The sequence below is a fragment of the Diospyros lotus genome, chromosome 1 (genome assembly GCF_014633365.1).
Source record: "Diospyros lotus cultivar Yz01 chromosome 1, ASM1463336v1, whole genome shotgun sequence".
NCBI classification, from domain to species: domain Eukaryota; kingdom Viridiplantae; phylum Streptophyta; class Magnoliopsida; order Ericales; family Ebenaceae; genus Diospyros; species Diospyros lotus.
In genome coordinates this window covers 43794278-43818472 of record NC_068338.1, presented here as the reverse complement: position 1 = coordinate 43818472, position 24195 = coordinate 43794278, and the positions used below count along the sequence as shown (strand labels likewise).

Genomic DNA, 24195 nt, shown 5'->3' with positions numbered 1-24195 from the left:
TTTTCTGTAATTTATTTCAATTAAAATTTTAAGTTAATATTTAAAAATTAATAATATAGATTAGATCTTGTCTCTTCATATACCAGCATACTTACACATTCTTTAAATATTATTCAACCATAAAAAAATTATTTACGTGTTTCAAGAACTATATATTTTTCATAAATTTAAACTTAATTAATAATAATCATTTACGTATTTCAAGAAACAAGAAGCAACGAACTCTTCCCGGCTTGAGTGCTGAGACAAGGGGCAAAAGAGAGAATTTGACTAGTCGGTTAAAGGAATCGGAATCGGTGAAAGTTTCCACTATAATAATAATAAAGAAAGAGATCAGCCTTCGAGCCACACGAGAGTTTCGTATTAGTTTTCTTTTTCTTCCTCTTTGTAATGTGATGTAGGGTTTTGGCTACTGTGAGTTCGACTGTTCGAGTACCGGCGGACAACTGGAGGCAAAGGCAAACCTCCTCCACTGCGACTGCGACGGCGAACGGTCTTTCCCCTCTATCTCCGGCAGACACAGCCGACGCTCGCCCCATTACCGGCAACACAGGTTTGAGTGTTTATGTCCCTCTCTGTTTGAAACTCTCGTATATGCTCTGTTTGGTTGTTGAGATGATCGAGAGAAATTATTAACAAATCGAATTCTGGGTTTTTCTTACTTTAGAGCTTTTGCTTAATCGCCGCCTCTGTCCTTGAGTGATCAGGGAGCTTTTAAGGAGTGGAATTCGTTATTACAGTTTTTGCTTTTCGTAGGTTTTTGAAAGTTTTCATATTTGAAATCTATTGTGGAGTTGTTTGTGGTTTCAGATTTTCATGTATTCTTGTTTATGTTTCCTTGTTGCAGGAAATGGCGGCTTCTTGTGAAATTACGGCGTCAGAGTTCCTTCAAGTAGGCTTTTTTATTTTGTCTTTGAAACTAGGGTTCATCAGTGAAAGGATCGCGGTTTATTTTACCTTTGTTTTGCTTTGCTTCTTGTTCTTATTCTTTTTCTTGACTCTTTGCGCTGGTATTCAATCTTTGGGGATGGAAGAAGTTTAAATGCATTCTCAATTTTCTAATTGCAGGGTTCTCGTAGGCAATCTCTGTTTTCGCCAAGAAATTTGCCAAGGCGAAGAGACAGTTTACTCTGGGGTTCACTAAACAGTAAAATTCGATCACTTAGAATATCTACCAAAGGTACTTCACGCGGGCCTTCCTGTCCATCAAAGGTCAGAGCTGTTGTCTCCGGCGGAAATGTGAGCAGTGCAGTTGATATTGAGATTCAGAAGCCTGCTGAAAGGATTATACATTTTTTCCGCATCCCATTTATTGGAGAGAGTGCAACAGCTGAACTTTTGAAGTCAGTTCAGACCAGAGTTTCAAACGAAATAAGTGATCTGAAAACAGAGCAGTGTTTTAACGTCGGACTTACTTCTGGCCTTTCAAGCAAAAAACTTTCAGTTCTTAAATGGCTTTTGGGAGAAACCTACGAGCCGGATAACCTGGGAACCGAGAGCTTTCTTGATAAGGAAAAGGAACCGGGTTCAAATATGGTGATAATTGAAGTTGGGCCCCGCTTGTCTTTCACAACAGCATGGTCTGCTAATGCCGTATCAATATGCCGGGCATGTGGGTTGACAGAGGTAACCAGAATTGAAAGATCAAGGAGGTACTTGTTGTACACTAAACCCGGAAGTGGTTCATTGTCAGATCATCAAATCAATGAGTTTGCAGCATTGGTGCATGATCGGATGACTGAGTGCGCATATGCTGGTAAGCTCACCTCATTCCAGACTAGTGTAGTCCCTGAAGAAGTTCAATATATACCAGTCCTAGAGAGGGGTAGGAAAGCACTGGAGGAAATTAATGACAAAATGGGTTTAGCCTTTGATGAACAAGATTTGGAGTATTACAGTAAACTTTTCAGGGATGACATCAAGAGGAACCCTACAACTGTTGAGCTATTTGATATTGCACAATCTAACAGTGAGCACAGCAGGCATTGGTTTTTTACTGGAAAAATTCTTATAGATGGTGAGCCCATGAGTAGGACTCTCATGCAGATTGTCAAGAGTACTTTGCAGGCAAATCAAAATAATTCTGTCATTGGGTTCAAGGATAACTCAAGTGCAATCAAGGGATTTATGGTGAATCAGTTGCGACCGGTTCAGCCTGGACTGACTTCTCCACTAAATATGAGCAGTCACAATCTTGATATCTTATTTACAGCAGAGACCCATAATTTTCCATGTGCTGTGGCCCCTTACCCTGGTGCAGAGACAGGTGCAGGAGGACGAATCAGGGATACTCATGCAACTGGAAGGGGCTCATTTGTTGTTGCATCTACAGCTGGCTATTGTGTCGGGAATCTTCATATTGAAGGGTTTCATGCACCGTGGGAAGATCCATCTTTTAGATACCCTTCAAACTTAGCATCCCCTTTGCAGATACTCATTGATGCTAGCAACGGTGCATCAGATTATGGAAATAAATTTGGGGAGCCCTTGATTCAGGGCTATACCAGAACGTTTGGGATGAGACTGCCAAATGGTGAAAGGCGGGAATGGTTAAAGCCAATCATGTTTAGTGGAGGAATTGGGATGATCGATCACATCCATATATCAAAAGGAGAACCTGACATTGGAATGTTAGTTGTAAAGATTGGAGGCCCAGCATATCGTATAGGAATGGGGGGTGGTGCTGCATCTAGCATGGTTAGTGGTCAGAATGATGCTGATCTTGATTTCAATGCTGTACAGCGTGGGGATGCGGAGATGGCACAGAAATTGTATCGTGTTGTTCGGGCATGTGTTGAGATGGGAGAGAATAACCCAATCATCAGCATTCATGATCAAGGTGCTGGTGGCAACTGTAATGTTGTGAAGGAAATAATATACCCAAAAGGTGCTGAAATTGATATCCGAGCAATTGTAGTTGGTGACCACACCATGTCTGTTTTGGAGATATGGGGTGCAGAATATCAGGAGCAGGATGCAATATTGGTGAAGCCTGAAAGCCGCAGCCTTTTCCAATCAATCTGTGAAAGAGAAAGAGTCTCTATGGCAGTCATTGGTACAATTAATGGTGAGGGTCGTGTTGTTTTGATTGATAGCAGAGCCATTGAGAAGTGCCGCTCAAGTGGACTCCCTCCACCTCAACCGGCTGTAGATCTTGAGCTTGAAAAGGTGCTTGGTGACATGCCGCAGAAAACTTTTCAATTTCATCGTGTGGTTCATGCCTGCGAGCCACTTGACATTGCTCCTACAGTAACAGTGATGGATGCACTTCAGAGGGTGTTGAGACTTCCTTCTGTTTGTTCAAAGCGCTTCTTGATGACTAAGGTCGATAGGTGTGTAACAGGCCTTGTGGCACAGCAACAAACTGTGGGTCCTTTGCAAATTCCTATTTCTGATGTGGCTGTTATTGCACAAACTTACACTGATTTTACTGGAGGTGCATGTGCAATTGGAGAACAACCAATAAAAGGTCTTTTGAATCCGAAGGCAATGGCACGATTGGCTGTTGGAGAATCACTCACAAATCTTGTTTGGGCAAAAGTAACTTCACTTGCTGATGTGAAAGCAAGTGGGAATTGGATGTATGCTGCCAAGCTTGACGGGGAAGGAGCAGCAATGTATGATGCGGCCACAGCTCTCTCTGAGACCATGATCAAACTTGGAATTGCTATTGATGGTGGGAAAGACAGTCTTTCAATGGCAGCCCATTCGTCAGGTGAGGTGGTTAAGGCTCCTGGAAATCTTGTAATCAGTGCCTATGTTACTTGTCCTGATATAACCAAAACAGTGACACCAGATTTGAAGCTTGGAGATGATGGGTTACTGCTTCTCATTGATTTGGCAAAAGGAAATCGGCGTCTGGGTGGATCTGCTCTAGCTCAAGCTTTTGACCAAGTTGGGGATGAGTGTCCTGATCTGGATGATGTTTCTTATTTTAAAAGAGTGTTTGAGGGGGTTCAGGATCTTATAGCTGACGAGTTGATCTCTGCTGGTCATGATATTAGTGATGGTGGGCTCATTGTCAGTGTACTCGAGATGGCATTTGCTGGTAATTGTGGCATCTGCTTGGACTTGACTTCAGCAGGGAGTAGCGTCTTCCAAATGCTTTTTGCAGAAGAGCTTGGTCTTGTTATTGAGGTTAGCAAGAAGAACTTGGATACAGTAATGGAGAAACTACTCAATGCTGGCATTTCTACTGAGATCATCGGACAAGTAACTGCTGCACCAATTATAGAATTGAAGCTTGATGGAATAATGCATTTAAATGAGAAAACTTCTTATCTTAGGGACATATGGGAAGAAACAAGTTTTCAGCTTGAAAAGCTGCAAAGATTGGCATCTTGTGTGGATTTAGAGAAGGCAGGCTTGAAAAGCAGACACGCACCTTCTTGGGCATTGTCCTTCACTCCAACTTTTACTGAAAAGAAATTCGTGGTTGCTAGTGTTAAACCAAAAGTAGCCATAATTAGGGAGGAGGGTAGCAATGGGGACAGAGAAATGTCAGCTGCATTTTTTGCAGCTGGTTTTGAACCATGGGATGTCACAATGTCAGACCTTCTAAGTGGAGCCATCTCTTTGCATGATTTCCGTGGGATTGTGTTTGTGGGGGGTTTTAGCTATGCTGATGTACTTGATTCTGCTAAAGGCTGGGCAGCTTCTATACGATTCAATCAACCTCTTCTCAAGCAATTTCAGGAATTTTATGATCGGCCAGACACATTCAGTTTGGGGATTTGCAATGGGTGCCAACTCATGGCTCTACTTGGTTGGGTTCCTGGCCCTGAGGTTGGAGGTGTCTTGGGCATTCGTGGTGACCCATCCCAACCAAGGTTTGTACACAATGAGTCAGGACGATTTGAATGTCGCTTCACAAGTGTGACAATTAAGGACTCCCCAGCCATAATGTTCAAGGGAATGGAGGGTAGTACACTTGGTGTATGGGCTGCCCATGGTGAGGGACGAGCATATTTCCCTGATACTGGTGTTCTAGACCATGTGCTTGACTCAAACTTGGCCCCGGTAAGATATTGTGATGATGATGGGAAACCAACTGAAGTCTACCCTTTCAACTTGAACGGCTCTCCCTTGGGTGTGGCGGCAATTTGTTCTCCTGATGGCAGGCACCTTGCCATGATGCCTCATCCCGAGCGTTGCTTCTTAATGTGGCAGTTTCCATGGTATCCGAATCACTGGAATGTGGACAAAAAAGGACCAAGCCCGTGGCTGCGGATGTTTCAGAATGCCAGAGAATGGTGCTTGTGAGGAATTTTTTCTTTTCAGCATCAAGCTCAGGTTAGTGTTCTGGTTATGTAATAGTACTTCTATTTTCTGTTTATACAACAACATCAACAACAACATATCCAGCCTTTATCCCACTACGTGGGGTTGGCTATATGAATTCTAGACTTCCATGTATTTCTGTCTTTTGTCATATCCTTATTTAGATCCATATATTTCATATCAAATTTTAATGTCTCTTCCAAAGTCTTATTGGGTCTACCTCTACCTCTTTTTGTGACTAATTGTTCCATTTCATCAACTCTCCTCACAGGAGCGTCTCTTAGTCTCCTTCTCATATGACCAAACCATCTTAGTCTAGTCTTTCTCATTTTTTCCTCGATTGGCACTACTCCTACCTTATCTTTTCTGTTTATGAAGAATGAAATTCTGCCACTGTAGATAAATTGTTTCTGCTCTTGCTAATGAGAAGGGACATAATTTGTCTTTTTTTAAAGACGAAGATGCAAAGTGAATTCTGCTGTTCTAACTCGCACCACCTGGATAGTCTGTTGAGGTTGAAAATAGCAGATTATTTTTTTTTAAAGAAAAAAAATGCTCTTATGCTTCTGTGTACCTTTCTTTTATTTTTCCTTGTATTGCTGAGAAATATTTATTAGCTACCTACAACAAGTGAGCTAGTTTCATTATTTCTATTGGAATTTTTGTTTACATTAAATGCTGCTTTGCTTCATTAGATTGCATTGACGTTTTCATTGCTTGCCAAGAGTCAAAATCTCGGAAGCAATGATTAATCTGTTGGAAAATTACATATTCCTTCTCCTGGGATGCATGAGGACCATATTTAACATCTGTGCTGTTTTTTAAGTAAACATATAATTCTGCTATCATTAGGATTAAAACATCAAATGAATGATTAGTGATCGATATGGTCAATAATGGGTTAAAAAAGGGGGACCCCCCCCCCAAAAAAAAAAAAAAAAAAAAATCAGTTGCTCAGTTACTCTTGAATACTGATTCTGAAGAACATCTCAATTGAATCGAATGTTGTATCTGCAAATTTTGGGTGTGAGATCTCTGTATACTGTTAAAGTTCAACTGTAGGTTAGGGTTTTGCCTGCTACTCTAATCTTGTGCAGATTTTGTATATTTATGTCTGTGTATTGAGTTTTGTCTCCTTTGGACTGTAACCATTGATTTTTATTATACATCTGTGAGGATTTCATCTTCCTGTCACCATGCATACCTGATTCTGAGCACTGTACCCTTTATTTATTTGCTTTTTTTTTATCCATTCGTTTCCAGGGTTATTTCTTCCAAGTTATATGTTTTTCCTTGCAATTACCGATGATGAGAGTTGTTGGTTCTTATGTCTCTGCATCCTAAATTTCATTGCCTCACTTAAGTTGAATTATTTTGCAGATTTCCTTCCTGTTTCTTAGGTTTAGTTATTGACATGAAATTCGAAAGAAAACTAAGTCCCAATTGAGCCAAGAATGTTTATAGCGATTAGTCTTTTTGTTGTGGTGTTCAATTCAGCCTGCATGTGTCTTATTGTCATTGGATTAGTCCATAAAAACAATCCCAATTTTTTTCTCTCTTTGCCTCATCATTGTAACTGTACACAGTAACAGCCCCACCTGCTAGTGAGCCAAAATGGAGTCTGGCACACAAACACACGTCATTTTAAATGATGTGTCAAACATTATTCCCTGTAACAAATATCAGTGTTCTAAAAATCGCTTTAGGTGGCTGTTGGCCGCCCCAAGAATGCCCTAGTCGGGCCTCCTAGGCTCCAGCCCTATTAATCGGCCACGGCGGCGCCTAGGCGGCCCACACCGCAATTTTTTGCTTTACATATCAGCCGATTTTAGGGTATTTTATTTCTTAATCTTGTCTCTCAGCCTCTCCCCCTCTCACCCCAAGGCCGCCGCTGCCTCAATGCTGCCGCCTCAACGCCGTCGGCTCGCCGGTACTCACCGCCATCGCTGCCTCCAGCTCCATCATCGCCGTCAAGTTTCATCAACACCACCTCTACGCCATTCGCGTCCTCTTCGCTGCCTGAACATTAGTTGCTGCAGCCACGTTCTCACCGTCAAGCTCCATCTCCACCGCCAGTGAGCTCCATCTCCTTCGTAACCACTCTCTCTCTGAGTCTCTGGTTATTGGTTTCTCTTTCTCTCCGTTACATTGTTTCTATTTTTCATTTTTTATTTTATTTTATTTTTCTGTTCTATTTATACATTAGATATATATTTAGTTTTAATTATTATTAATTATATATAATATATGTGTTTTTACATGATGAAGAAGATTGAAAACAAAAAATTATATGAGGTTATTGGTTATTTTGCAGAAAATAATTTCTGTTTTCATTATATTATAAAACAAAAGTTATTTTGCTGTTTTATTGTTTTAATTTGATTATTTTGTAGTTATTTTGCAGTTATGGCATGATATGTTATTGTTATTTTGAATATTAAGTGAGGTTATTGGTTATATATATATATATATATGTTTCTATTGCTAGTTTCTTCGATTAAAAAAAAAATCAAATTTTCCTAGGCTCTGCCTAGCGCCTTTTAGAACACTGACAAATATTAAGCTTCAAAATGGAGTTGGTTCATTTGCTTAATTGGTATTAACTTCATTTGATTATTATAGACTTTTAAGCTGATGTTTGGTGGTTTTGGCTGTTGGTTGCAGAGTTTTTTTAATGTTCAATTTTTTCTCTATTTGCAAGATCTGGGTTTACTTGTTAGGGGGATGGGAGTTCCCTGCACTACACTGTCTCTGTTTTGTTCTGTCTTCAATTCTACATTGTTGCTGCTGTTTGGTAGTGCCTTTTTTGAGTTGATTGTATCTTGTAGTTGTTTTGGAAGGGTGTTGACTTGCTTCTGGTGATGTGGGTGTTGGTTTGTGTTAGATGTTTGTTGTTTAGTTTGTGCTTGTTTATTTAAGTCTAGGGGAGTCTTGCTGTTTGTTTGTCTTTTGAAGGGTGTTCAGGAAGTCTTTTGGGCTTTTGCCCAAATCTTAGTAAAATTTTACCATTTATCAAAAAGAAAAAAATAATTGATCTTAGATTCAATTATTGCTAATTATACTAATTCTATCTTCATGATCTTGATATTAGTTCAATTCGCAGCTTTTGTAAAGAGGAAGAGTAGAGGTTAATAAGTATTTTATGACATAGGTAAATGAAAAATTCCCCAGAATTTCAAGCTTGAACTTCTTTGTGTCGTGAACCTTCCTTTGCTGGATAACCAAGCAGAAATTATTTTTTGGCATATTTGTTTTGCAATAGTTCTCTCTAATCGAGATGAGACCTTAAGTCCAAATTGCTTGAATGCTTGAAAATAAACAGACATAACATGTTACTTTTGAGTAGTTCTGCTTGAGATAGAAGATATTATTTGTTTCTAAATTGTTGAAAGTTCACATGTATACTTACATATGTTTTCACCCTTGTTTTATGATTAAATTATTTCATAGCAAGTGAATAGCCACATTCAATGTGAATTGTTACTCCAACATTCTTGTTGACCTAGTAAGGTTTGGTAACGTTATAGTTGGCTATATTCATACCCAAAGTTAAAATACTCCAGATAATTTGCTTGATTGCCTCAAGAGTTCTTGTTCTGATGACTGCTTTAAAATCTTACATTGGGGTGTGTGTTTCCTATTATGTTTTCTGGTTTGCGGATGTGACCCAGGGAGTTTCCTTTTTCTCTTGTTTAGGGTTTGTGAGTCCTCTATCCTTGGTTTGTTGTTTGCTCATTTTGTTCAATTTATATGTTGGTGGTTCTGGTTCCCGGTGAGATTTGCAGTCTGGTTTTCAGGCTATCTGTAATGAATATTGTTTTTTGTTTGAAGAAGAAATACAAAAATTTAGCTTTGCTTGACGTTACTTTTACCCCATGTACTAGATTAGGTTGGAAAATGATTCCTGCTCTTATCCCAACTCAAATTTTATTTTTTTATCTTGATTTTTGTTTCAGGTATTTGACTCTTCTTAAGAAGTACACTATTTTGAGGAAAGTTGTTACGTATGGCATTTGTGACTTTGATTGGAGTTTTGATCTCAGGTAGATCTGTTTTAAGTTTTTATTTCTTTCTCCTTGCCTTGGTATTGCTTTTCATCTTTTTTTTTTTTTGGCGGGGAGGGGGGGATAAGTTGAGAATTTGGATTAATAAGGCCATGTTCTTTTTTTGTTGTTTTTAGTTTTTCAACATAGTGAAAACGTGTTTACTTTTATATTTTAAAAAACGCATTTTCAAAAACAAGAAAATTTTTTGTAAAGAAAATTCAAAACAACAAAAATTTGTTTTTGCTGTTTTTATCACAAACACGCTCAAAATTTTTAAAACACGGAAAACACTGCAAACAAAAAGAAAGTGTTTTCAGCAATTTCAAAACAAACACTCTAAATATAGAATTGAAAATGAATTTAAAACTGAAAACTGAAACACGGAGAGAATAGTCCCTAAGGATTTCACTTTGGATGATCAATATGTTGAATAATGAAGGATCTTTTACATATGTAATCATGCTGTCTACATCTGGAGGGTTGCTTATCACATGAATTTTGTAGTTTCAGTCTTTAGTCTTCTGTCTGTTTATATTGGTCTTAATTAATTTATGTTTGGACTGTTTTTCAGGATACTGCCTAAAGGCTCCTCACCATTGTACTATTTAAAAATTTTGGATGTCTTTCTCGTCTTATAAAAGCTAGCATTGTTGCCCATGTTAGTCGTTTCAACTTGGTGGGAAGCTCTTAGGAATTGCAGCGTACTAGTCTGCTGGATTGAAAGTAGTTATTATTCTGTTATGAACTTAATCTGGTGTACTGAACTTGAAAATGGCCTGGGCCGACCTGATTGAAAATGGGATTGTAATGCTTTCATTAATTGGGATGTCTTGTTTCAGAAAAATGTTGATGATATATTGTAATGGATATGAGTATGCGCGCATAATTTACGGGTATATTGGAATATTATTAACGTATTTGAATGGAAGCCATCAATAATTTACAAGCAGTACTGACACGGGCTGCCCGTATGCTTTTGTTCTTTTGTTGGATTGTTTCTTCTCTAAATGCTAATAGGGGCTGATCTTGAACTAAGTAAAAGGTTTTAGCAGTCCTCTGTTTCTTTAAGTACCGTTTTATAATTTTCGATGCATTAAAATACCAGGTGCTTAATACAAGTAAGTTCTTTCTTCTTCTTTTTTATTTTTTATTTTTTTGTGGATTATGGATTGATAAATTGATAAATGTTTTTTTTTTCAGCTTTGGATTGCTTTGGTTCCTGACCATTGTTAGTAACATGGCTTTGGTTGTGGTAGCAGAAGAAATTGCTAAAAATGCTATCCTGAAGGTTCAACAAAGATTTTGGAAATTCTTTAAATCTCATCTTTTCTGTGTTAGAAGCAATACGTGAAATAAGAAGGAACCGATATGGATGTCCAACTGCATAATACAAGGAGAGGTGCTTTTGTGAGCGGCAGCTTTTTCTATTCTCTTTCATGACCAAAAGATTTGTTTATATACATATATGTTTATAATTTTATGCCTGGCGAAGTTGTTTTAATTCAGAATTTCAGACGAACCATTTGTGCCTTGTAGGAGTTTTGCTTAATGAAAAGTATGTTGTAAATGGAATGGGTGTTTTACATAGTTTGTGTTATAAATGTTTTGGTTTATGAGTAACTAAGAATGGAACATGCATGCCTTAGAATATTTTGTTCTTTGGGATTATGTAACTTTTGGAATAAGTAATTGATATATGTCTTATCATAGTTTCATTTTTTCTTATTGAATGATGTAATCTTTGGGTCCATATTATTAGATGCTTTAAAGATGAAAGTTCAAATTTTGCTTTGAATACCTATTTTCATTTTTCAACTTGAAGATTATTGGCTTTGGATTTGGGGGATAATTTTTCTTAACAGACATAATTGTTTTCCCTCACACAGGGTATGATGAATACTGTGATTTGTAGGCAAAATCAAGTCATTTGGAGTACAATAATAATATTGGGACACTTTTATGAACAAATTCACTAATAATTGACCTTTCTCATCAACGGGTACATCATGTTGGGAATGTTCATGAATATTTTACAAATTCTCTTTGTCATAATAACAGTTAAGCCACCTTTCCAATAGCTCCCGACAAAAGTTTAGCTCGTGGGGATTGATTTTGTCAATAAATTTTGTTGTTTTATCCAACTGAATCTGTTTTAGAATGTTGAATTATAAATTCAGACCAGATATAGCAAAGAACAGGCAAGTATATATTTTCAGGTTAATTGAACAAGAAGCCCAGAACAGAGGTATCTTTATATGGATAATAATAATAATAAACTCTCTTCTTGAAAAAAAATATTCATCTCCTTAATTATTATTATTTTTTTCATTTTATACACCAAGTAAATAAATTTAGGCTCGATTTCTTCATTTATTTTCTTACTCCTTCCATTTCCTTTGTCATCGGTCATCACTCATCAAGGCATGGCTTTTCTTAAGTGAAAATTCCTCTAGAAGCCAAAATTGGCACACTCCATTCCATATGTTCCCAAAAACACAGTACAAAATTCATATGGAAGCCTGCCAAACAAAACTTTTAAGGCAGTACAAAACTTGTTTCAATTTGGAACACTAAAAAAGACCCTACTTTACATTCACAAAATGTACCCATCTGTTTTCACCCTCTCAAGCTGGATGTTGCTTCCATTTTCTATCCATGGAGGATAGCCCAGAAACCCTCCTTGTTCAACTGCTTCAAACTGTCCCTCTACTGGAAAACAGGCCTGCTCTTCCAATCCAAACACATCAGAAGCCAACACATTGATCTGGGCATTAAGACCATCACTACCGGAAAAGTTTCCTAAACTGGAAAACAATGAGTTCTCATCAAGCCGAGATGAAAACTGCAAGCCATTAGTACTGACCATCTGGTTACCAGTCACTTGAGAGCTACCACAGCTGGAGACATCAATCGAGAGGCTAGCCATCTGATTTTCCAGGATCTCCATCTCCTCCTGCAGCCACGCAACCTGCAAGGCCAGTACCAAATTAGTAAGTTCCAAGGACGAAGGAAGTAATATATCCGATACCTCCCCACTAATAGACTCTGCTGGGTCCTGAAACCTGTTGCTGGAGAGCGATGATATGAGCGACACAGCCATAGATGGGATCCTGCATTCGTGCCAGGGCTTCGAAAGATATTGTTATGGCAGCATCAGTTCGGCTCTGAAGGGGAAGATGTGAGAGCAGTTTGGAGGCATTACTGGCTCCAAACACTTTGTGAACAGCAGCAAAGTGAGCTGAAGCCTCATCATAACAGAAGTAAGGAGCAAAGACACAATTTGTAGTGCATCTTCTTCTCAAAAACTTGCATGCTCCACAGGAAGAGCCAAGCCCTGTCATATTAATGACAATGAAGATATGATCATAGAACTCTTTGCCTTGATTATGGGTTTTGGGGATTGGATCTTTATAGCCACCACCTGGAAAAAGTTTTGATAGGTTTAAGGGGGATGGAACATTAATTCTCACTAGCTACTTTTGGATGGAAGTAATTGTTTTTGGGTCTCCTTATTGGGCAGCAATGTCATTCTCAATTGGGTAATATTTCCTAAATTAAGCCTTAAAAGGGCTTCTGTTCATTGTCAGGCTTTGCAGATTTGACAGGTTATGGAAGACCTAATCATCATATACAATGTTGGGCTCTCAAAATGAGAGAATAATTGCTGGTTTAGTATTATAAATTAATGATGTTATCCAGTAGCCAAGTACAAAGGCTCCTTTAATCCCTTTTGGCAATTATAATGGAAAAGCTCATTTTGCCTGCACTACAATTGTGCTTCACCTCTAAAGCTTTGAAGCTTGTGACACTAATGGAGACTCACATGAATGGAAAGCTGATCATATTGCCTGTACTGGGGTCTGGGAATTTTGTTTATGCGTATGGAATCTGAGAAACTCAGATTGACTTGATTCTACTCTCTCTCTTTTTTTTTAAAAAAAAAAAAATGTGGTATTTTCATTTTGGGGAATGGTATATGGGTCAATTTATCATTGTACTTTTATTTTTAAAGCTAATAGTATTTTTTTTTGGATTTTCTGACTGTCTTAATTTTTATAATGATATTCTACTTATTTATTCATGTATTATGTTTTATATAAGATTCGAACTACTGTAACCTCGTTCAATACACGACAATTCTTACTGACAACAACAGATAAAAAGAAAATTATATTATTCTAATTGCCTAATTTTCTATATAAAAATAGCCATATTACTTGGATTTAATTTACCAATATTATTGGTTGCAGTAACTCAGTCTGGTAGGTTAATTAGGGGTTGGATATAGAGTGCATGAGTCATCAACATAAATTTGGACACCCTCCATAATTGTGAAATATTTTAATTCTGAAAATATTTACCAAAGTTTGGCTGTTGGCCACTTTGGTAGGGTAGGGGTGGTCAAATGGACCCCCTCTCTTGTCTGCATGCAACACAGTTAAAAGCCTCCCTCAGCTTCACGCCCCCATCTAATTACTTTTTCTTTTTAGTTAAATTAATTAATTGTACCCTCCTTCAATTTTTATCTTTTCATTCGGATCCTGTTGGAATATTTTAACAATTTTTTGAAATTATTCGTGATATCTCCTAAATTTTGACTTTGACTTTTTAAGGGGTATTGTAATTAATTTTAGAGGGAACAAAGATTAATTATAATCGTTGTAATATTTTAAAATTTAAGAGATGTTTGGATTAAAGAGTCAAAATTCAAGAAATCTTACTCAATTTGTTCTACTTTTACTTTTTCTCATATCTCACGAGGGAGGGTGATGATGGGCATACCCATCACCCTAATTGATTGGTTATAAAATTACATAACTGGCTTTGAAAAATTAAAATGATGAAGAATATATGATATTGAAAGTTAGTGCACCGAACAGCAAAGTTATTGGGAAAAAAAAAAATTGAAAAACAAGAGCATAGAAATCATAACCGACCAAACCCTAAACAACAACTATTGATGTGATGTGCTTTCAAGGCTCTAGATAGAAATTTAGAGGGAGAGAGGAGAGACTGGAGAAGCAATTAAGAGGGGGCCTCCCCCTGGCTTTCTGTCTTTTCAAAGGCCCAAAAGGTTTTGTTTGAATTGAAAAAAACACAAACACTTCCATGAGAACTGGGAGCTAACTTGTTAAGTGATGGGGGTTTTGAGTTTAACGATGAAAGTGACTTCCTCTATGGATCGTGGATTAATCATCTCTCTGTCCATATGCTATGGTGGGCTTGCCTGGTTCATGCACTAATAATAATATATAAGCTAAATAATAAAAGCCATTCATGTTAGCAACTTGGTCTTCTTTAATTAATTTGTCCTAGTTATATAGATCGAGGGTGTAGCTAGATTCCTCCTCTTCTAGTTGTTTTCTTTGCCAATTTGATTAGCAGTTGCTAATGTTCATTTCATCTTACAGAAAAAAGATTAATATAATTTTTTTTTATATACATACTTCTCACACAAAAAATATATATAATTTGTCCACGTTTTATTTTGTTATTGTTCATTGTTTATATATATGAGTAAAAATTCTTACACTAAATGTAACATATTGTGTTATCTATAACATTGCGATCCATATCTTAATAATTACCCTTGATTTGTTAATGTGATACAATTTTAATCATATAATAATAATAATGTATGAATGAATGAGCCTATTTACGTTTACTCATTGATTTGAAATATATAGGAGATATATACAAATAGACTTCCTTAAACCATGCCGATTTGTCCTAAATGGTTAAGGGATAGGATGGTTCTTTTGTTACAAGGGCTCTCATCCTCGTCGATGCACTCCACCACGGTCGGTCTTTTGGTTTTTTAGATCTAGGGGTTTAGTCATTTTTATCATAATTTAATTTATTAAGATGTCACAAAGCAGTTCAATTTTGTATGAGAAGAAGGAACACAGAGGCAAATTATTTTGGATGGTTCAATGGTTCTAAAAATAGAAGAGTAGGTTGCAATTGCGTGCCACTAAAGCTTTTAAAAATATCAATTGCAAAATAGCTGTAACTTGGAATATTGATTTGTAATGAATATTAAATCATAAATAGACACGGTATCATATTCTGAGGCTCGTGATGGGCCAAGAACAGCCCATTAATGAGTCTCGATGGGATGGGCCGTAGGCTGCAAGGGCACCAACATACCCCCGTGTTACTGTTGGGTTCTGCTTGGCCCAAACCTTTGTAGTTATGGCCCGATTGGTTTAAATTATTATACAATAATAATAATAATAATAATAATAATAATAATTTGGACTCGAATTTAGTCTGATTGATTCATAAAATTAGACTAAGAACTAAATTAATTATTAATTAAAATTAAACTAATTCAACCCCATAAAAATTAGGTTGATTTAGTTGAATTCTCAAATAACGCAACTTCTTATTTTTTTTCTATTGCGTTACTAGTTTACACCTCACTATTTATTATCTAATATTGAAAAATGATTCATAGATTTTGGAAGTTGAGAACCTCTTTATTTAAATAACATCTTACTATTCTTTGTCTAGTATTGAAAAATAATCAGTGAACTTAGGGAGTTGAGAGGTCTCATCGTTTAAATAGAACAACAAAATAAACAGAGTATAAAGTTAAACAAAAAAATCATCATGGAATAGAATTTCAAATGATAGGACCTTATTTTTTTAAGGTCTCTCTTTATTTGGGGTCATAAGCATAGGCCACTAAGGGCTATGCCTTAACTAGCCTCGGTGTTGCTTAGACTTGATGCACAAATGTCTTCCATAATAAAACCACGAGGATCTACCCTTAAAATATGGTTATATAGAATGCAATTAGCAAAGACAACATCAAGTTATATTTTATATGACCAATATAGATAAGAATCTATTACACAAAGTCGTTTCTTTAGCATACAAAAATCGTGTTCAATTATGGTTCTAATGATTAAGATTAAACATCATTTTTTTCATTTTTAAGTGGTTGATTAGTAAATTCCTTAGCATGATATTGAGCCCCACAATATGAAGTTGTTAATCTATTTTGAGTTCCATAACTCGCATTGCCAAGATAATATTTTTCTACAAAGTTAATATAAAATATATTACAAATAAAATATATCTATAATTTTATAATTATATTTACAAATATAATTAATTTTAATTCTATGAATACCTTTAGGAATTTTAAGCCCTCCAACTCTTGATAATACATTATTTAGAACATGTAAATCATGCGCACTTCCTGCCCAACCAGGTAAAATATAGATAAATTTTAAATAAAAAAAAGAGATAATTACCAACACATTTTGTGTGGTCCCAATTTTTTCAACTATAGAATTTCTCTTTAATTTCAAAAGGTACATTTGTTTGAACATGAATTCCATCAAATGCTCTTAACACAATTTTAATTAAAAAAAATATTTAGTGAAAACTTTTGTTTTAATTGAATTGACAAATTAAACATATAGAAATAATTACTTATCTTAAAATAAGAACAATATCTTTTATTATTGACCATTTGGGTAGGGATAGAGTTTAAGGGTCTTTAATGACATATTTACATCATTTTAAAATTACACATAGCAAAATTTTAAAATAGCATTTAAAAAAAATTAAAATAGCGTACACAATTGCAAGGGGTCTTGAAAGAGTTAACCAACACAAATTGTTTTGCATAAACTAATGAAATTGCGAGATTAGAAAATAAATAAATAAATAAAAAAGTTGAAGAAAACATCAAAGGAAAAATAACTTCCTTACTATCTTTATCACGATGGAGAGAATCAAAGCTTAATTATTTTTTCGTTTGTTGTGATGGCAATCAGGGCAGATCTAGAGATTTATGTAAGAGGAGGTTAAATTTTTTTTTTGAGATGTAAAACTATACACCACAGATTTTAGGGTGGGCTGTAATTTTTTTTGAACTAATTTATTAATTTACTAATAAAAATAAAAATTAATTTTTTAATATAAAAAAATTAATTTTAATTATGGGCTGCCCTAGACTTCAAATGTTTAAATTTGCCTCTGGTGGCAATGACAATATATGTAACAGTGGAGTAGTGATGCAGGAAAACCTACACTCCACTCATAAACATGAAGAAAAAATCACTAATTCTTATTTCACAAGCAATTAAAAATTCTACATTGACTGAAAAAAGTCTTAAATACAATGCTTCAACGGGCTATAGACTCAAACTACATTGGGCCGTATAGAATAGGCCCAAAAATAAAAAACATAACTCAAACAAAAATAAAAAAATCATAAAGATAATTTTAAATGGCTAAAACACGACATCAATAGTGGTTACGCGCTAGTTCAATCTGATTCGTCGAGTTACTCTAAACGCATATATTATTATGAGCTAAAAATGAATTTTGTATGCAAATTGTATGCCTATAATATTGAACACCAACCACTATGATCATATATTCGACTTCTTTCTATCATGTTTGTCAGATAAACTAATGCTGCTAGATCCATCAAGTAGGTGGCTAACAGTGAACTGAAGGAGAGATTGGTTTTGGGGGGGCAAAAGTTGGAACTAGAACTAGAGGCACTTCGATACATAGAGACAGACCCTAGTATTAATGGAAACAGAGAGAGAGAGAGAGAGAGAGAGAGAGAGTGTGTGTGTGTTTTATTTTTTTTCTTTTCTTTTTTGGGAATTAGCACAAGTTGAAGGCTTTAGTTTTTGTTGACCAAAAACCAATTTCAACTTACTTTTATGTTTTTGTAAGTTCAAACATTGGAAAATAAAAAAAAAAAAGTATTTTTCTGTAAAATATTTTCTTGCAAACAAGCGGAAATAGATTTTCGCCCATTCCACCCATAGACAATTTAATTTTTACCTTTTATTAAGTAACGTGTATTATTTTATTTATTTATTTATAAATCAATTTGGTTTGTGTTCATAGAGCTAAAAAGATATACTCAAAGCCAAATCCAATTTCGAACGGATTTAAAAACTTGGATCCATGACTAAATCAAATAATTAATAAAATGAACCGAAAATATTGGTACAGTTTAATCTAAAATTTACCTAAAGAAGCCATGAATGCCTAATAACCTGTTTCGCTTCTCTAATTTAATTTCGATCTTTATATGTAAGTTGTATTTCTTTTAATATCACTATATTGTTGGACCAAAATTCTCAATATGTAATTTAAAATTCTATAATCTGAATTCAGTCCAAGTAGTCAACAAAACGACAGGCGCATTTACATTTATATTAATTAAAACTAAAAAAGTAAAATGTGGTAAGCCCAATTGAAATTTTAATTTGTCAAAAATCAATAAATCATCTTAATCAATCTTTTGTTTATTTCTTAATAAATAATCGATGATTAGCACTAAGGAAAGAAATTTAGGTAAATACAATTAATACATATTAGGAAAAGTTAAAATGAAATTTCCCCTACTTTCTGTTTCTGGTGGTGGTGACGGTCGTTATCTATTGAAACCACCACTCAATCTAAAACTGACATTATAAAATTTTTCTATTCAAATGTAAAAGAAAATAATATCGAGTTTCTTATTGTAAAAAAAGAATTAATTGAATTTAACCTTTTATTGTTAGGAATAAAAAAGAAAAAACAAATTTAAAAGTGGCGCGCATCACCACCAACTCTTTCCTTCCTCGCTCGCAGAACCGGAAACCCTTTACCTTCCCCCAAATCTGGTAAGTCTTCAAGCTCCGTTGATAAGCTTTTCGCCAAATCTTGGTAAGTGTTTTCTGTAAGTTCGAGTTCGATTATAGTAGTTACTAGTTTTATTCTCAGATTCACTTCTGAAAGCCCCTTTGTAACTTCTGAAACCTTTGGAAGATTATTCTTAAACCCTAGATTTTTGTTGGGTATGGTAGAATATGCAAGGATGGGAGCTTTATATACACGACATTCTATGCAGGAACGAACCGATGACCCAAACAAGAATAGAAAATCATTTGCAGATTGCAGCATGGCGTTCTCTCTCTCTCTCCCCCCTCTTTGTTTCGCTGTCTGAATTGTGTACTAGAATTTCAATCTTGTAGATTGGTAATTTATGTTATATATGCGTGCGTGCGTGCGTGCGTGCCTGCGTGTGTTTAAGTTAACGAAGGTGGCTCTGTGAGTTAGAAGGTGGTGAACCATAAATAGAAACGTTTTTGTCTTTCCTGTAATTTCACCGTTTATCTGAGAATAAATTGATTTTGGCTTTCCTGCAGGTGAAACAGAGCAGATTTGGACTTCACTCTAACCTGCCGAATACATGTATTTGTGAATCAAATTAACTGGAGGTACGTCTCCTTTTTGTGCTTCTTTTCTATTAGTTTCATCTCAAACCATCATCCTAACATGCTCTATTTCATCATAGAACTGAAAATTGGCTAGAAGTGAATGTTCCCTTCAATACATTTTTTGTTCTTAAATTGAATTTAGTTCAATCGATATGAGTTTAGGCAACTTATGCTACTAAAGTTTTTATTTTCTTCTTGTTGAATCCAGATTCAATGGGTAGGAGTTGGATGCAACTCGACAATAGACTTTGTGACCAACACTTGGGTGGAGTTGATGATTTTCTTGAACATGCATTTGGTTGCTCACATAACAAAGATAAGAGTTTTATGTCCTTGTATCAAGTGCAATAATACATACCACAAAGGTCCGGACAACATCAAATTTGATTTGGTTAGGTATGAAATAGGCAAGAATTATATTAATTGGTATCATCATGGGGAGGAGATATTTGTTGATACAAGCATTAGTAGTGAAAGTGATGGTGATGATGATGACGATAATGATGGTTGCCTGCCTATGTTGGAAGAAGCAGTTGGGATGTCAAACTTGAATCATGAGAAGGGTGGTGATGCATTTAATACTGATCAAGCTATTGTTGGTAAGAATAAGTGTTTGTTCTTTTAACAATTTACTTCTTGTTCGTAGGTTCCTTTTTTCTGATTTTATGTAAAATAACTTTTTCTTTTTGCCAACTAAATATTATATGAAATTAGTTGTATAGTTTTTTGATTTCTCCGTCATCTTTTATATTGCAATAAATATAGGATCACACCGGATTCTGCAGCAAGATTTGACAAGAGTCAACAAATTGGATCATCTAGCACTGGAAAAAGAACTTGAGGGAAGACAAGAAATTTAAGACTAGCAGCTCTGGGACCTGGAGAAAAATTGAGATTAGAGTTCAATAACCATGGCCAAGTCATCAGTTCGAATGCAAATTTGTTCGCTACCCAAATTGGTAGGATTGTTGGAAATGGCGGAGACGCTCCGATTACATACAGATGTTGGGAGGATATTCCACTAGAGAAAAAGACTAAGATGTATAGTCAAGTATTGGTAAGATCTATGCTTATTATGTATGATACTAATATAAAATTAGATTGTATGATTTAACATAATTCCCATTTTTTTTTTTTTAATCTTTAGGACAAATATGAGTTTGAGGAAACTGAAACGAAGAAATAGATGGATTTTGCAAAAGATGGGAAGGAAGACCACAAGTATAAATTAAAGTTCAATTATTATGATAAGCACGACACGGATGAGAAGAGACTTCAGCATGTTCCGCCAGATGTTGAACCAGAACAATGGACACAATTTGTCCGGTGGTTGGGCACACCAGAATTTCAGGTATATTTTATGCCTGTGCTTTATTTTTGTCTGGTTGCCATTTTATTATGGGTAATCTTTATAAACATGAGTTATTTCTGGAAGATTTATAATATGGATAGATTTCTTGAAATTTTAATGGCAACAACATACAAGAATTTAACATTTTTTTATTGGCCCTTGTGTGTGTAGGCTTTATGTGCTCGAAATAAGATCAATCGATCAAAACAAAAGATGAGTAAGCGCTAGTTTGGCAATGCGGTTTGATCAGTTATAAGCGCTTCATTTAGCTTATACGCTATGAAGCTTATTATATTACCTGTTTGGATATCGCAACAGTTTAAAAGCGAAGCAACTAAAATGCTAAACCACCAGCATTTTGGAGAAGCCATCAGCCACCTGCCTTTGCAAAGAAGCTTTGTGGAGTGTTTTGAGTTGACCAGAAATATTATCATTTCACCCTCCAACAATATCAAAATTTACAACCCCTTATCCCTATACCTTCCCGACTCCCTTTCACTGCTCTCACCTTCTCCTTCATTATTGTCGGATCTCCTCCATAAACGGTCGTCGTTGCTGCCTAGTGCCACCTTGCTAGCAGATTGCCTCCATCGCCAGCACCACAAGCTTCCATTGTCGCCCAACGTTGCCTTCGTCGCAAGCCGCCCTGCTACCAGATCGTCGCAAGCCTCCATCGTCACCTTGCTAGCAAATTGTAGCTATCGCCAACGCCCATCGCGTTGCCGGCCGTCCATCGCCCTCGTCTCCTCTGTGTTGTTGCCATGGTCGAACTATATATATATATATATATAAAATAGTTATATATATAACAGTAATATAAATATATATATAACAATAATACATAATAATATATATTATTATTATATAACATATATAATACATATAATTTATAATCTTAATATATTTTTAATAATTATGTATAATTTATTAACATTTAATGATAAAAATATATATTTTTAAATTTTTTTATAATTTATTAACATGTAATTGTAAGTATTTTAGTAATTAGAGATTAATTTATTTATTTTTTAAAAAATATATATTTTTTGAATTTTATTTACATTATTCAGTGTTATGTCTATTTTAATCTTTTTGTCAAGTTCTAATAATTTATAAGCTTTTACAAATCAAACACATAACTTTACACTAAATGCGTGTTTGATTGTATTACCTAGAATTTAATTCTAGGTAATATTGCCTAGAAAATAAAAATCACCCCACCCCCTTGGAAAATGAATTCCATAGAAATAAGATTTAAATGTTTGTACCATACATATTTTTTCATAGAAAAATTAATAGTGTTTGATTGTTTTTCATAAAAAATATGTAATAATTACATATTTTTTATGGTAAATGTGTGTAATCAAACACACTTTAATAGCTTAAAAAAATAATTATTTAAATACGTTATTAATTTAAACGTTACTTAGTTTAAACGCTATAATTAGCTTAAACACTATCTAGCTTAAAAGCTTTAAAAAAAAACGCATAGCCAAACTAAGCCTAAAACTATAGGCATTAGAAATTTTGCTCGTGTAAAAGTTGAGTAGGCATAAATTTAAACAATTTATGTTTTTTTAACAATGTATGTATAATGTACTATTCTTGTTCTTTCATGGTTGAAATTATGCATATTTACTTACATAATGCAGGCTAAAAAACTAGGACGAGAGCCAACCCAATTGGAGATGTTTTGTGTGACTTAGACAAAAAGATAGGGCAATGGTTGATACGACATCAAAACAAATAGTGGTAAAATATTTGTAATTATTAGTGTTGGGTAACTAGACCTTTCATATCTCCACATTTGGTATGATATTGTCCACTTTGGCTCTAAGCTTTCATGGATTTGCTTTTGAATTTTACCCAAAATGTCTCGTACCAATGGAGATATTGTCCACTCGTTATATGCCCATGATCTTCCTCATGTCTAGCCAATGTGGGACTTAATTTGCACACCCAACAATCCTCTTCTCAAACAAAGGATCACATCATCGTGGTATTTGTTTTCTTGGGCCTCTTCTCCAACGATCATCCATCCATCTGCTCTATTAAGATCAATTACTCATCTTCACCGTGGGTCAATAACACGTTCGTGAAGTTCCAGAGTATGTCCTATCTTAAGAGCTTAATCACGGATCCAATCGTGAGTTTAACGGGGGCCCAACACCTTTGTCTGGCATTCCGAGAATTTTCTCCACGCATTCTCCTGGCTAGGTTTGGGCCTGAGCTCTTATACCACTTTGTTGGGTAATTGGACCTTCCATATCTTCACATTTGGTATGATATTGTCCACTTTGGGCCTAAACCTTCATGGATTTACTTTTGGATTTTACTCAAAAGGCCTCATACCAATTTGTCTACTCTTTATCTGCCCATGATCCTCCCCATGTCTAGCCAATGTGGGACTTAGTTTGCACACCCAATAATTAGTTTAATTATGCTTATTGATTTTTTAATATATATTCTTACACTTTTTCCTCCTTGCCATGTAATATCTTTCTTTTCATTTTTTAGGAACAAATTGAGACTTTATCAACTCTAACTAAGGGAAGATCTTCTCAATCAGTTACACAATATGAACTCTTTGCACAAATCACGGGTAAAGAAAGGCATGGACATGTTTGTGGTTACGGGTGAGGTCCAACGGCCTCTTCCGTGTTTGGAAAGGCTCCAACTTCAACCGAGCTTGTTACAAAATTGAGAGAAGCAGAAAAACTCAATGAAGAAATGAAAGAAAAATTGACACGATTGAGACAAAGAATGGATGAAGAAAGCAATAGAATTAATAGCTTCATGGAGGAGGTCAGAGCTACCGTGAGGGGTCATGCTCATGAGTAATTAATTTGTCTGTTATAGACATTATATTTATTTATTTTGTTTAGTCGAACTCTTTTATAGGTTGAGTGCCATGCAAAGCTTAGTACATTATTTGTTAGTAGATTATGGTTGTTCATCTTTTTTATGAATCTTTATATAAAAAAGATGTCTCTTTTGTGCATTATGTTTGTTAAGTTTAATTGTTGATTTTTCAGGGAGATTTGATTGGATTAATTTTTAGTAGATTGTTGGTTTGGTTGAGGAAAAGGTTTTGGCTGGAATTGTTTGTTTTTATTTGTTTAATTGTGAAAATTAGAGTTAGAATCTAGAGATGGTAACTATGTTGCACGGAAATGGGAAATGCGGAAACAATATTTTTCAAAAAAGTTAGGAAACGGAAACACGGGGTAAACTATAATTTTAAAAATATAGGGGTGTATGTGAAATTAAA

General features: G+C 35.3%; 2 protein-coding genes and 1 long non-coding RNA gene across 12 annotated transcripts; 2 read left to right on the top strand and 1 right to left on the bottom strand.

Annotated features, from left to right (window-relative positions):
- Positions 1-340: 340 nt before the first annotated feature.
- Positions 341-10911, top strand: LOC127799793 (probable phosphoribosylformylglycinamidine synthase, chloroplastic/mitochondrial). 8 transcript variants are annotated; one of them, XR_008022661.1, is made up of 6 exons: positions 341-553; positions 848-892; positions 1069-5292; positions 7143-7355; positions 9237-9323; positions 10527-10911. XR_008022661.1 is itself a non-coding variant. In XM_052334022.1 (4 exons), exons 2-3 carry the CDS (start codon positions 851-853, stop codon positions 5260-5262), a joined length of 4236 nt encoding a protein of 1411 aa, XP_052189982.1. In that variant the 5' UTR covers positions 341-553; positions 848-850; the 3' UTR covers positions 5263-5292; positions 10527-10911. The 8 variants fall into 8 exon arrangements, 2 of the variants coding, with proteins under 2 accessions (XP_052189982.1, XP_052189988.1); XR_008022662.1 differs by having other exon boundaries at positions 7143-7373; XR_008022658.1 differs by lacking the exon at positions 10527-10911 and adding an exon at positions 9898-10276.
- Positions 10912-11652: 741 nt separating this feature from the next.
- Positions 11653-12762, bottom strand: LOC127814019 (LOB domain-containing protein 33-like). Its single transcript, XM_052355236.1, has 2 exons — positions 12389-12762; positions 11653-12294 (listed from the first exon to the last, which is right to left on the bottom strand). Exons 1-2 carry the CDS (start codon positions 12665-12667, stop codon positions 11920-11922), a joined length of 654 nt encoding a protein of 217 aa, XP_052211196.1. The 5' UTR covers positions 12668-12762; the 3' UTR covers positions 11653-11919.
- Positions 12763-18911: 6149 nt separating this feature from the next.
- Positions 18912-23919, top strand: LOC127811472 (uncharacterized). 3 transcript variants are annotated; one of them, XR_008025694.1, is made up of 7 exons: positions 18912-18976; positions 19502-19573; positions 19782-20172; positions 20339-20630; positions 20721-20924; positions 21096-21141; positions 21243-21597. It is a non-coding gene; the product is annotated as an uncharacterized LOC127811472 (long non-coding RNA). The 3 variants fall into 3 exon arrangements; XR_008025693.1 differs by lacking the exons at positions 21096-21141; positions 21243-21597 and adding an exon at positions 23442-23919; XR_008025690.1 differs by having other exon boundaries at positions 21096-21597.
- The last annotated feature ends 276 nt before the right edge of the window (positions 23920-24195 follow it).